The sequence below is a fragment of the Patiria miniata genome, unplaced genomic scaffold, assembly GCF_015706575.1.
Source record: "Patiria miniata isolate m_02_andy unplaced genomic scaffold, ASM1570657v1 HiC_scaffold_5, whole genome shotgun sequence".
NCBI lineage: Eukaryota > Metazoa > Echinodermata > Asteroidea > Valvatida > Asterinidae > Patiria > Patiria miniata.
The window spans coordinates 17,953,760-17,967,455 of record NW_024037072.1 but is presented as its reverse complement, the minus strand read 5'-3'; the positions used below and the strand labels follow the sequence as shown (position 1 = coordinate 17,967,455).

At 41.5% G+C, this 13,696-nt stretch overlaps 1 protein-coding gene across 1 annotated transcript; it reads right to left on the bottom strand.

The window, feature by feature from the left end:
- On the bottom strand, window positions 1-10,690 carry LOC119741882 (probable beta-D-xylosidase 5). The gene is made up of 10 exons (XM_038217813.1): window positions 10,026-10,690; window positions 9,739-9,898; window positions 6,771-6,941; window positions 5,324-5,415; window positions 4,615-5,086; window positions 4,182-4,404; window positions 3,888-3,977; window positions 2,814-3,025; window positions 2,022-2,225; window positions 1-1,190 (listed from the first exon to the last, which is right to left on the bottom strand). Exons 1-10 carry the CDS (start codon window positions 10,355-10,357, stop codon window positions 891-893), a joined length of 2,256 nt encoding a protein of 751 aa, XP_038073741.1. The 5' UTR covers window positions 10,358-10,690; the 3' UTR covers window positions 1-890.
- Window positions 10,691-13,696: the final 3,006 nt, after the last annotated feature.

Below are 13,696 nucleotides of genomic sequence, written 5' to 3'. Positions count from 1 at the left end.
CGATTTCATCTACATAACATGTACATCTCTGAAGTGTATGAGTTGAATCAATGTGTCAATATAATTTATACGTGTCCTAATCACAAGTAGATTTCAGTAGCTTTCAGGACTGTAGTGCCTATAAAATCATAATAGTACTGAGTATTGAATCACTTTGTGGTTACATGTACATGTACACCCGCCTAACGAGTGAATTTCATATATCTTGTAATGTGGAAAGAATGTATGGTAAACTTGGGTTTTTTTTAAATGCACTTAGTCTGCAGAAATTCTTTGCTAACAATGTGCAGAGCTACGAAATTTAACCAAGTCACTATTTCTTCATAACTTCATTGGACCACTCACTGTTAAGGCTGGTTTACAGTGGATGTGAATCGAATCTGATGTCACAAACATACCAAAAAAGAGCTGAAATGTGTTCAAAAAGCTAAAACGCATTCAAAATTCACGTGTGCACCGAGTATGAACTGGCCTTTTTTTGCCTATTAGCCTCAGTTGTAGTCAAGTGCACATTTCAATCAGAAGTCTGAAAGTCTCAAGTCAAGACACAACTTATTCAAATCAACTGTATCAAGGGCTTTCCTTTGCCATTGTTCACCTCCTGTTTGTGACCTCAAGGGCCAGTTCATGCTTAGTGCAAACGTGCACGGAAACTTGTGAGGTCATGACTCACTTTGACTCGTTCAACTCATTTCAACTCAATTGAAATGACATGTCAATTGAGTTGAAATCAGTTGAACGAGTCAAATTGAGTTGAACACATTTCAACTCGGGAAAATATTGCTGCAATTGTTCTGTGACGTCAAATTCACTTCACATTTGAATACAAGTGAAGCATGAGCCAGCCTTATTACATTACTTTATTGTGAGAGATAAATCCTCCGTGTACTTTAGGTGGGACATCTAGCCAGGTCCGTTTCAGGCCCGTCCACTTGGAATCTCCCCATCAACACATTGGACTTCAGCCGTCCACCAGTACTTGGGCCTGGCTGCTGACCGCCGGCAAACACATCAAAGCGTCCCGGCTGAAGGACCAGGCGGTCAGTGTAGGCTGCTCTCACACGGGCCGGAATGGACAAAATGACCGTTGTAGTCTGAAGTGTGGTGATGTTGATGCGCTGGAAGGCTGCCAACTGGATCTTGGGCACTGGGACGGTCGCGTCCAGCCACTGAATGTAGACTTGGACCACCTACAAAATGCAAAAGATGCCTTGGGTAAAACGAATGATTAGGAGGATCAAAGACATTTACAAGAGCGGACTTTCCTCTTGAGGTATGTTTGATTTGATGCTTTGTCCTTTTTTAATTTTGATCCTGGAGATGTACTTGAAAGCCTGGAGTTTATGAATATTTATTCCAGAACTGTGTCCACACAGTGATTTTGGAAGAAATCTTATCCCTCCTATGCACACCAAGAGAGTTTGCAGGCCATTTTGCATAGCTTAAGCTACCTCATGTACATGTACAATGTTGAATTCAAAGTCCACAGCAGTGGCTATTATGTTGGATTTGAATGGTACCCTATGTTACCTAAAAATCTTTAAACATTAATTACTACCAAAATATTGTCTTCCAGTCAAAGCAATTTAATATTGCTTTTAACATGCTTAAAGTCAGTCATCAATGTGACATTCTAGACCATCATTGCAGCTTGTAAATTGTTTGAATCTCACAAACTTGAAAACAAAATTCCTTACCTGTACCTGCCTCAAATTGTTGGTTATTTAAAACTTTCCCACCATTTTTACCTACATGAAGATGTATTTAATAACAGACATTGTGCGCTATTCAAAAACAAAGCTTAATTTCCAGCTCATCAGGGGACAATGTACATGTTTGTGCATACATTTTCCACCTTCAAACAAAATTTTAGAGACAGATATATATAGTGGCAATTTCACTATCAGCTAAAACATTCAAAATCGGGCAGTCGTGACAGGGAACCTCAATGCTAATATCATCAAAAAGCATGCAAAGGCTTGTACAAAGTACATGTAATCCAAGACAGTCATGAAACCTACCTCCTCTCCTGTGTACGCTCCCACATTTTTCAGGGTTACGTTAACGAAAACGTCATCACACGGAAAGATGCTGACAGGTTCCACGACAAACTTCAAGTACTCAAACTTGGTATAGGAGAGTCCGTAACCAAACTGATAGAGCGGTGTTCCACTGAAGTAACGATAGGTGCGGTTCACCATGGAGTAGTTTGTCATTGGGGGTACCTGATGATAGCCGAAAAAATTATGCAGTTTAAGTTTGTTTTCAAACAAGCGGTGTTAGAGTAGAGTCCAAGTCCGAGTCAAATAATCATTGGTTAAAGTCCGAGTCTGAGTCATTATCAGGTCGGCTGGCCGCTTTAATGTAAAATTAACATCCCCCTGGCACAAATATTTTGTTTAATAGAGTGTTTGATTGCAATAGCCGCTGCTGCATCAGACTCAAGCCGGCCCCGAGAAGCTCAGTTATAATTTCACACAAGTAGTGTCGTACAGTTGATTCACTTGAGCTGAGTCTGAGACTAAGTCTCAAGTAACTTGGTTCAAGTCCGAGCCTGAGTCATAACTTGCAGAAGAAAAAAAACACATCTGAGTTATGTCTTTACAAGGTAATTTTTGGTAAAAAAAAGGGACTCAAGACCAAAAGCGTTGTTGGGGACATTCGAAAAATCTGTCATGGGTTTGTTTCTCACCGAAGGATTTTCTCTATTACAACTCTTGGAAAGCACTGATCACAGTGCTTATAAAACCTGTGTTGCTGAAGGGTCAAAAGTAACAAAAGGGGAATAACTAGAAGTATTAATTGCACATTACCTGGTCCATGGATGCAGGCCATGTGTAGGGAAGCCTTCCTGCTGGGTTGTTGGCACCCTGGTAGTTGGTAAACATGTTCCTGATGGCCACACCGGTAGCTTGGGCTGGAAAGAAGCACTGTACAATCACCGGGACAGCGGTGTTGTTGATGGCCCAGGAGATGTCAAATGGTCCCGCAGTGAAGAGCAGCAAGACAACTGGCTTACCATTGGCTGGAGATAAGGGTAGAAATGAAGAAGGACATCAGCCATGCAACCGAACAAAATGAGAACAAAATTGCTGAGGCCAGGCAACATGCATATGACAATTTTTTTTAATTTCAATATTAGGTTTTGCCCTTCACTGACCTTTTAACACGGTATACTCAGTGTGCTAGCCCCCAAGTGAAAGTGAGAAAAAAAAGTCACTCGGCTGGGACTCGAACCAAAGACCTCCTGCTTTCTAGTGCAGACGTCTTACCACTCGACCATGCAGCTTTCCAGGATCAGCTGGCTGGTTCGAATCTGATGTAGCAGCAGGTACCGCAATGAAACTATTCGTAAGATGGAATTTCCGTCGGGGTGATGTAAATTCAATATTAGGCTTTGCCCTTCACCAACATACAAACACTGTATACTCAGTGTGCTACCCCCAAGTGAAAGTGAGAAAAAATCACTCGGGTGGGACTCGAACCCACGGCCTTCTGCTTTTTAGTGCAGATGTCTATTACCACTCAACCATCGAGCTTGCCAGGATCAGATGGCTGGTTCGAATCTGATGTAGCAGCGGGTACATATAGACACTATAGTCACCCCCGAGTGAAAGTGACAAAATATATCCCTTGGGTGAGACTCGAACCCATGACCTCCTGCTTTCTTTTGCAGACTCGACCACTGAGCTTGCCGAGATCAGCTGACCGGTCCATTTGTCCGTGGTCGCTGATACAAACAAAACTACCTGATTTATTTTGATTGTTTTTCAAACATTGAAAGCCTTGACAACATTGAAAGCCTTAATAAGTTACATAAAGAATCAACTACTAGTTGATCATCAATGGTCCATGGAGGAACTTTCTTGTAATGTATAAACTCTTACCAGCTTTGACAGCATCCTGCAGCAGTTGCAGTTGCTTGCCGGGCAGGGCGAGGTCTTTCCTATCTCTACCCTCACTCTCCACCGTCACACCTGAAATAACAACCAATAGCATCCCATGATTAAAAGTGGTAAATCAAAGTAGGTGTGTGCATCGGAACTGGGTACCCGAGAACCCAACCGCTGATGTCAGGAACTTGTTCCAGCTTATGGGGTTAGGTACCCATAACCATCTTTTCAAAATACGTTGTGTAACTTCTTAGACAATGATTAAGGTTTTGAATGTTTGTTTCTCACCTGAACCCAGACAGACGACGACAAAATCAGAGCCGTTTATTGCCTGAACGACACTGGACTGGTTGTACAGCAAACAAACGGGGTTGTAACATCCTGCAGCAAAGCGAGTTTCATTGGCCAAGGGTTGCAGGCCAGCCAGTGGTGTGGTGACGTATTTTGGCAACGGTGTGCCTGCATAGTCCCCAAACAACTGACCGGAGTCATTTCCAAACGGACCAACAATCTACGACAAAGCAAACAGTACCACTGCATAAGTGCATTAAATTGTTTGAAAAAGAGGGAGTGTTTTAAAAGAAATCTAGTTGTTCAATGAAAATGCTATTTCAAGGACTTGTGATGACTTTTGATGACCTGCAAGGACTTGCAAAGACTTATGAGAACTTCTGAGATCTTGTGAGGACTTTGACTGCAACATGTTCTCTTAAACACTTACCGCAAGCTTCATGACACTTTTCAGGGGTAGAATGCCATCGTTCTTCAGCAAGACAAAGCTCTTGACAGCGGCTTCTATGGCAAGATTCTGGTGTGCAATGCTTTCCACTACATCCTGTACACGCAGCTTGGTGTAAGGGTTCCTGGCTGGTGGGTCAAACTCCCCAAGCCTCATCCGGGTGTAGAACAATGGACGCACCAACGCCACCACTTCATCGTACGACACCATCTTCTTCAAGACTGCCTCTGTGATGTAGGTATAGACGTTAGCTTCCGTTATTGTGAGGTCCAGATTGACACCAGCCTTGACGCACACTGCGGCAGTCTCAAGAAGTGTAGACGTGTATTTGTGCATAGTGAGAATTTCTTCCAGTGCAGCCAAATCGCTGACAACGTAACCCTGAAAGCCAAATTGGTCACGGAGGATGTCTCGCAGGAATCTTGTGTTGGCACAAGCTGGTACTCCGTTGATGCTACATAAGATGTAAATTAAAAAAGAACAAAACTACTGGAAACTGCTATCTGAAAGGAATGACCTGAAACATGCAAATCAAAAAAGTTTGAAGGTCTGACATTCAACATCAGCAGGATGTTTCTCAAAGGATTTTTCGCTGACCATAAAGTTTAGCAGGGTATTGTGTGACCATAAACAAAAGAAGGGTTTAATATGTACATGTGTGTACATGTATGTTTTTACAAATTACATGTACCTGTTGTAACTGCACATGATGCTGTAGCTACCAGCTTTGACGCACTCATGAAACTGCGGTAGAAAGGTCATGAAGAGGTCACGGTCTGATACCTGGAGAAGGTGAAAAATGCCAGAAAAAAATTAAAATGCATTCACATGAGTTTCATCACTGACTTCTTTGAGTTCTTCATACTGTTTAGAAAAATCTGTGCTACCTGTGCTCGAGTTGAGTCGAGTCGAGTCGAGTCATTACCCATAGTCACCAAAAATTTTGACTCGAGTCGGACTCGAGTCGAGTCATTGACTCGAGTCATTACAACTCTGCCATGAGCAGAACATTGTAAAATTTGTTTGCCATCACTGTGAAAAAAGGTAAAAACCACAATGTGGATAAACGTCTTTAGAGACGGATCCCGATCTCAATAAAGGCCTGTTGTTACTTGACCATGCTAAATAATGTTTTGAGAAAAACTAGATGATACAGAAACTGGAAGAGTGAGATATAATTTATGAGTTGTTTTACAACTTGAGGTACAGTGTACATGTACTGATGTAGCGTAAAGTTCAACTAACAAGCACAGTCTGCAGTAATTCTTTATTAGGCCAAAAAAAAAAGGTTCTTTTTCCGGTTACCCTACCTACCCTTTTTGACAGCCTCTACCCTAAAATCATCAATTACTACCTTTTACCCTTGACTACACCCAAGACACCTCCATACGATCGTACACAAAAAAGTTGCAAAAAAAAAATCCCTACATATACCTTTCCTATTTTCAAATGCCATGTAATCAGAAGCAGAACTATTTTTTTTTGGAGGGGGGGGGGCCTTACTGGTACATGTACCAACGCCTTTTCCATTTTTATTATGAAAAGCATAATCTACCAATCTACCAATTGATCCTTTATCATGCATCAAGCAACTGCAGTGTGATTCGGCAAACTGCTCAATTCACATTGAAAAGGGAATAGCAGGGCATGGGATGCAGGTCAGTGAACATAAAAAGATTTCAGAAATACAGAGAGTATACTGGTAGATACTTGCACACACACACACAAAAAACAAGTAAGAACAATGTACGTGTACGTGTACAATATGTACGTTGACCACAGTACCGTCACAAAATACATGTACCGTACTGTATAGTATACAAATATTGACTGCTTCTAGTGGTGTAGTACATGTAAAACTAGCCTCCCGAGGTGATCCATAAAGCATTCTAGTTTTCCTAATTAAAGCCCATGCATTTGCACACAATACCAGTTCTCATGGCATAGTACTTTGGTTGCTAAAATACGTTCATAGTACTTTGGTTGCTTAAATACGGGTATAGTACTTTGGTTGCTACGGGTATAGTACTTTTTGCAGTGCACAGCAAGATAACCAAAATAGGGGTACTTGTGCACGGAGCCCATATGATACTGGCATGACGAGATCTTTTCAACGGTCATATATCGTGTACACGCACCTTGGCGTCAAAGGTCAATCGAGAAACAGGGTAGTTATCAGGCCCAGCGTAGGCGGCATAGTGTTTGCAGCCAGCGTTGGCACGGACGTAGCGCGAGTCATTCCCTTGCAAGCCAGTCACATACGCTCTGGTCATCTCCCCGCTTAGAAACGGACCCTCACCGTATGTTTCCTAGGGAAATAAAAATGAAAAACTTGATGAGGTGTGTGAGTTTGTTTCTGCCTTCAATAGGGGACGCTGAACAATAGAGGACAATAGGGTCCCCAATTCCCGGAGGGTCCCCAATTTGGCGATCTGTACAAAACATATGGGAGGTCTTCCTAAAAAGTTAAATCAGGTCCCCGATTTCAGGCAAATACACACTTGCTAGTGTATAGATGTGTGTCTGCAAGTTGATTGCCAGCTCGCATAACAAAGATACATGATCCAAAAGTGTGCATTAACTCAACAGATTACTCTGATGTCAAGATGACGTCATCAAGTATCAAAATTAAAAGCGATTTTAGATCAAAAGTGACCACCTTCTTTCACTTATAACTCTCGAACAAAATGATCAATCATCTTCACACTTTGTAATTTGATTGACCATGCCTTCATAAACTATTCCTGGGTTACAGGGTTGGTCAAAGTTAGGTGAAATCTAAATGCACATAGAAGCCTCAATTCAAACAAACCTAAATGTCTTCCAAATGGTTCAAGTGATTATGATACAATCTTGTATGAACTTGAATCCTGGACAATCGCAAATAGCGAAGTTTCAGGATCATGACATCATCAGACCGGAAGTTATAGGGAGAACGTGTAAATAATGTGGTTAGTTTTCTTTCTAAATTTTAAATTCAAATCCATCATTTGATCCGTGTACAATGACCATGCTCATAGCACCAATAATGATATCAGGAACAAGATTGATCTTAGGCTTCAAAATGCTGTGACATCATCAAACCGGCTGGAAGTGTTAATATCATCATAATTTCCATATTTTCAGAAGTTCTATTCACTTAGAACATATGCATCCTCTCTGAACATAAATCAGCATTCAGTTTGCACATTTTAAGTGATGACGGCATCAAACCGGAAATAACATGTACCGGTACGTTTACATTTAAAATGCATACTGAAATTGATCATACCCCAAAAGGTACATTTTTTTCACATTAAAACACATGGTTCTACTGTAAATGTTGTATAGGCTGAGATTCTTGATCCTTTTTCTGTTCTGACATAAAAATATACACAACTTAACCATGTTAACTGGCCAATAAATTAGTTAAGTCAACAAACGCTGTACTGGCAGCTCTATTTTTTATATTTGCAGTGTTATTACATACAGTTTGATACAGGGAATGGTAAATATAATAAAAGACTAGCTAAAGGACCAAATTTATCTTTATGATCGGTAGGTGGCAAGTTTATGGGCGAGTTGGGAATATTTTATCAGAATACGTGTACCGGTAGTTTTTATGAAGAAAACAAATACTTGTGGCCAGTTAAGGCATGAATAGTTATTTTATTTAAAAAAAATTCACATAAATTGGTGAAAAACATCCATGGCGAGCTTGATATGGTGCAACCATGAACCTTGCTACCGGTACATGTATTTGTTACGGGTTGAGTACAGAATGCTAGCAAAGGACATCTATTGTGTAAACCAACATCAATAGGCCTAACAATTGCCGTTACTGAAAAAAAAAACGAATGAAGAAGTGCCCTCAACTCCTGGCATGCCTGGCAACCAATTTCATGGTTACTTGCATTACAATTTTTTGCATCCTTTCATATTCCAAGTGCTGTGTGTGGCTTAGCAGTAGTCAGACTAAATGTAGCTATCTGCTATTTTGCATAACTATACCCTACGGTGTATTCAAGGCTACAACCTGATGGTAAAAAAAAATGTTTGTACCATTAGGAGATCATGGCACTCTTGGAAAAAAAAACAGTTACTTGCATTACATGAGAAGGCCATGCCAAAAATTGGCTTTCTTTTGATTCCCATCTCTTTACACTAAAGTGCAATGACAAGTTTTACTACCGGTACTTTACTACAATGGCCAACAAAAAAATGAAGACCTAAAAATCATGATACAGTGAGAGAGTTTGGTCACTTGCATTACGATTAATCGCTTACAATTGTCCAACCATTTGGCTAGTCTACACCCTTGCGAAGCATTACCGGTTACTCACATTCCTTTTTTTTTATCAGGACACCTCCTGATAACATTATGCAAGGTATCTTTTTCATTTCTTGCATCAATTCAATACTTGTTACTTAAGAAGAAGGAAAAGATGAAATGGCATAGACAGAATCAATTTCATTTAGCTTGATCTTTTGGTTACTCGCATTGCATAGGCCTACATGTATACTCAAAATACGGAGCAGTGCAACATTATTGCATCCACACTGCACAAGCATGGGGACACCTATGGCAGACCCCCAACCAATTTCTACCTTTCCAGGCGACAACTGGCCAGGTACCGGTAGGTGCTGGAAATTCGAAAATTGGAAGGGGGGAGGGCGGGGGGGAGGAATTCCTTAGATAGTGGAGGGTGATATTTTTTTCTTACAATTGATAAATTCACACATAAAGCTGTAGGGTAAATGGAATTAAGGGGTGCAGAATCAAGTACAAAATAGTCATCTACATTCGTCTCATGGCCAATTACTCAAAAACGATACTTTAAATAAAATAGATACTTCCTTGGCATGCTTGGCAAGCGGCACATTTCATTGGTGTCTTTGTGTGGAGGGCACCGGGTTGGGGGGGGGGGCACACTGGGAATCTGTGGGGGGCTTGTTCCTCCCAGGCCCCCCCCCCCCCTTTGACTATGCCCCTGTAATTGCCAAATATGGCAGCAGCATTCTACAGTCTGCACATGTATGCAGATTGTTTACTTAGAAAACGAGGGTAATTTCAAGTACTCTCAAAACACGGATCTGGGAAAGCATGATATTCTGGTGACTTCCTACCTGGTTGCGGCCCCACAGTGGATGCCTCATGATGTTGATGACAGGACTGAAGCAGCCCAGGCCACCTCGGCTTACATAGATGCCTTGCTGGGTCAGGTTGTTGTGCCTGGCTCGGACCTCAGCACCAATAGCTTCGGCAACTCTGTACAGCAGATCTGTGCTAAAAGGCCAATAAATAAATGGCATTAACAATAATACTTTATAGTTTATTTGTTTGTTTGTGTAACTATTTGGCAGTTGGCCAGAACACAGCTGCCCATGAGATAAATTTAACGATATACAATTACCTAAAAGTTGCAGCCAATCCAATAGACTGCGGGAATGATGTTGCATTGTAGACCATATCTCCGTGTAGGCATTCGTCGTCCCAGACCCAAGGGTTAATGCCTAGGCGGGGGATCGGCGGTGCCGGGCCGTTCTTGGTCTCACCACCCCGCGCCATCTGAAGGGTAATTTCGTCCAGGGACAATCGAGATATCAAGTCATCCAGTCGCTCATCCCATGGGAGGGAATCGTCTTGGAACGGGAAAGTGGTCGTCACTACTCCCGGCAGGACGATCACTTGCACGAGGACGATGTAAAATAGGCCCCCTAGTAGAAAATGGCAGGCTGTCGACATTACGAATATTGCGGTTATTGCAATTATTGTGAACAGGCTATGTTGAGAAACTTTGCAGTGAAATTGCACACTGTACACGCACGCACTGCACTGCTTCAGTGCTTGCTTGTCGTGTGTGCGAACACGGAGTGAAGAAAAATAAAACTATTGAACAAAAGTCGATTATTTAGACGGTGCTGCCTGTCAGTTTTCACGCTTTTCCCTGAGGCCGCAACATACCAGGCAGTAGACAACTCACATGGAAGTTATCTAGGGATTTTTTACGCCCGTCTCGTGACTTGCATAACGGTGCTGTCGTTCGTTGCTCAGTGCAGTCCAGTCAAACAAAATATGTGACTGAGCTCCTCATCACCTGACATGCCTGATAATAACATCGGACTCGAATAAAAAACTACTGAGGGCGCACTCACTATTGGATGGACGGAACACGCGTGGTGGGATCGGACCGGGACCGGGATGGGCCGGGACCACGTACCACCAGCACGGTACGCGGTACGGATGTACCATAGACATGTACCCCTGTATTAAAATTCCTATAGACACCAGTGAATTCTCACAGGTATTTAAGCTGCTCAGAAAACTGATGATCAATATGTCTTTTTTTCATTTTCTTTTCATTTATTGGCGGGTTGACAGTTGACGTTTCGAGAAATTCTCACCCAAAGAAGACGGACCCCTATTTTTCCCAAAGCGGGAAAGTAGCCATCTTGAACAACGATATCCCTCCACAACATGACAAAATAGCGCCACTTTCGAGCCCAATTGCATCCAAAATGCTCATAATGGGAAGCCCCAAGCCTGGGCCAGAGGTTCATCGCCAAATCTCTTCAATTTTTTCAATTTTATGGCTGATCAGAACTAATTAAGAATATTTTGAAGGCTTACTGAGCTCGGCGGATAGGCCTATTTACCGGTGTGCACCCGGCAGGAACAACCATTGGTCTCCATTTAAACAGTAAGACTGGACACGCGTGTACTGACACTTTTGCGCGGTGAAGATTTGCCGCGGGACGACGCGGACTCGGAAACCAGATGATACAATAAGCTGTCACAGGATGACATCCAGTTCCTAGCTAAGACCAGAAATGGCATCCATCATCGAAATTAAGGATAGGCACTACGAATTAAATGCCATTTCATTCCGTACGTGGGTCGGAACGGCGGATATAGATCTTGAGAACAAAACAGACTGATCATGGCACTACACCGCCTTGACGCATCTCAAGACTCGCTTCGAGAAGAATCCCAAGTAGTACTGCATGACTACACCAACTTCATCATCATCATTAGTAACCATGCGGAGGGAGTGCCTGGTACCGATGTCAGCAAATCACCTAGAGTGCAAGGGCGGATCCAGGCGGGGGGGGGGGGGGGGCCAAAGGGGGCCATGCCTCCCCCCCCCCAAAAAAAAACGAAACCAATTTTTTTTTTTATGTGACGTCGCAATAAAGGCAGGCAATGAGTACACCACCATCTTTTCGTCAAAGCATTGGTAAAGTGGTCAGAAATTGCCTCTGATCGCACCACAGAGCATCTAGAATCCAAAAAAGTTTCGGGGCCCTTAAGCGGGCCCCGAACCCCATGCCGTAATTTTTGACCCACTTTTTTGGGGGATCCGCCCTTGCTATAGTGTGGTACATACCACAGCATGGGGTTTATCACCCAAGAAACCGTAGAAGATTCGTATGGTGTTCGACTCCAGTGCGCTGTATAAGGGATGAGAGAGCAAAATAATTTTTAGAAGATTCTTGGATGCCTACATGAATAGAAGAAAATCTCCTGCACAAAGGTGAGAGGATACAATTGTGTTTTGTTATACTGAGAAAATTTATTCCACTAGATTTTGAATATTGATGACACTCATACAGATTTCTCTATACTAAAGTATAAAATGTAGTTCTTAACCAATACAAACAAATCACACTGCTATAATGAACTTGAAGATACATTACAAGTACAAATATATATAGGGAGATAGAACTTACAAATCCACCGGAATGTGAAATGATTGTCAGAGTTGCTCACTTCACATTGATTTGTGTATTAAATACAAGTGGAGGGGAATCGGAAAATTGCAGACAGTTCGAATAAATTCTCAATTTGAATTTTGCAATTTACTCCATACCGTAAAGACTCAACAGGTCTATGCATGATTTGTGCACATACAGAATAAAGTTGCTTTCTTTGTGTGTGCTGCACAGGTATGATGGTCACATAGTGGCATTCTTCTATTCAAGCAAAGTCTGAAGGTTACCAATCCAGCTCATTGCTAATCACAATCCAGGAACTATTTCGAATTGCTGCTTTTATAAAGGAATACACATTGAACTATATTCTTAGACTAAACCTAGCTTAATCGTTTGTTTCTTTAGTAAAGTACTAGTCATTGAAAGATTCATATTATTTCAAAATCAATGGTATTTCAGTATTTCATACAATTTCCAATTGTATCCCTTCTGAATATATCTTTGTATGCCTCTTGAGGCCAAGATATAGAAAACCTTTTTTTCATATTCATTTCAACTTGAATCAGCGGTATTTTACAGTGTTGTATTTCACATTTCCAACTGTATCCCTTCTGAATAAATTTGTTACGCCTCTTTGAGGCCAAGTTATAGAAAGTTTTTTTTTTTCAACTGCTAATAAACCTTAGAGGCAGATACAATGGTGAGACCATACAAGCATGCTGTGATAATGGTCATGATACAAAAATATATATACTGTGATTCCTTGTTATTAAAGTTAAAGCTACAGTCCATCATTTGTAATTTGTGCATTTTGTTCGTTTGCAGCAACAAAAGAGTTCAAAATCTAATGAAGGATACTGAGCAACTAACCTGATGAAGTTTTAGCTAAGCTTCAGCTGTACATTTCGAGAAAAACAGCATTCTAAGATCTCAATTTCAAATCAAAAGTTACTGAATCATGTTTTAAATTGTTTTGAATTGCAGCTATACGCGACGTCGCGCACTGATCCGACGAATTACAACAACCGCGCGCGCGTGTGCGTCGTTCCAATACTTGTGCGCGCGCGCTGCGCTGAATAACAAAACGAACTACTAATTTAAATTTTCCTACGGTGCTTCTTAAGAATCACCGTTGGAAATGCCTTCTTTCGTTGATTACTTCAAAATGACAGCTTCCCAGAAAGAATAATTTCACAGGGAGTTTAGTTCCCTCACTATCTTTCAACCAAGTTTGTTTTTCAACAATAATTACGCCAGTTACTTTTCGGATGGCTGCAAATGATGGACTCTAGCTTTAACAAAACAAACATGAACTATTTTAGGCACTACATGTGTTTCCGAACTATCTGGACAACACATCTTGTTACTGTGT

Bases quoted from the DNA above. Each gene is read 5' to 3' on its own strand.
- LOC119741882 (XM_038217813.1), bottom strand. From the start codon at position 10,357: ATGTCGACAGCCTGCCATTTTCTACTAGGGGGCCTATTTTACATCGTC. The intron at 5,416-6,770 runs GTGCGTGTACAC...CACCTTCTCCAG, and splicing joins GATTGACCTTTGACGCCAAG to GTATCAGACCGTGACCTCTT. The intron at 3,978-4,181 runs GTGAGAAACAAA...TTGTTATTTCAG, and splicing joins CGTCGTCTGTCTGGGTTCAG to GTGTGACGGTGGAGAGTGAG.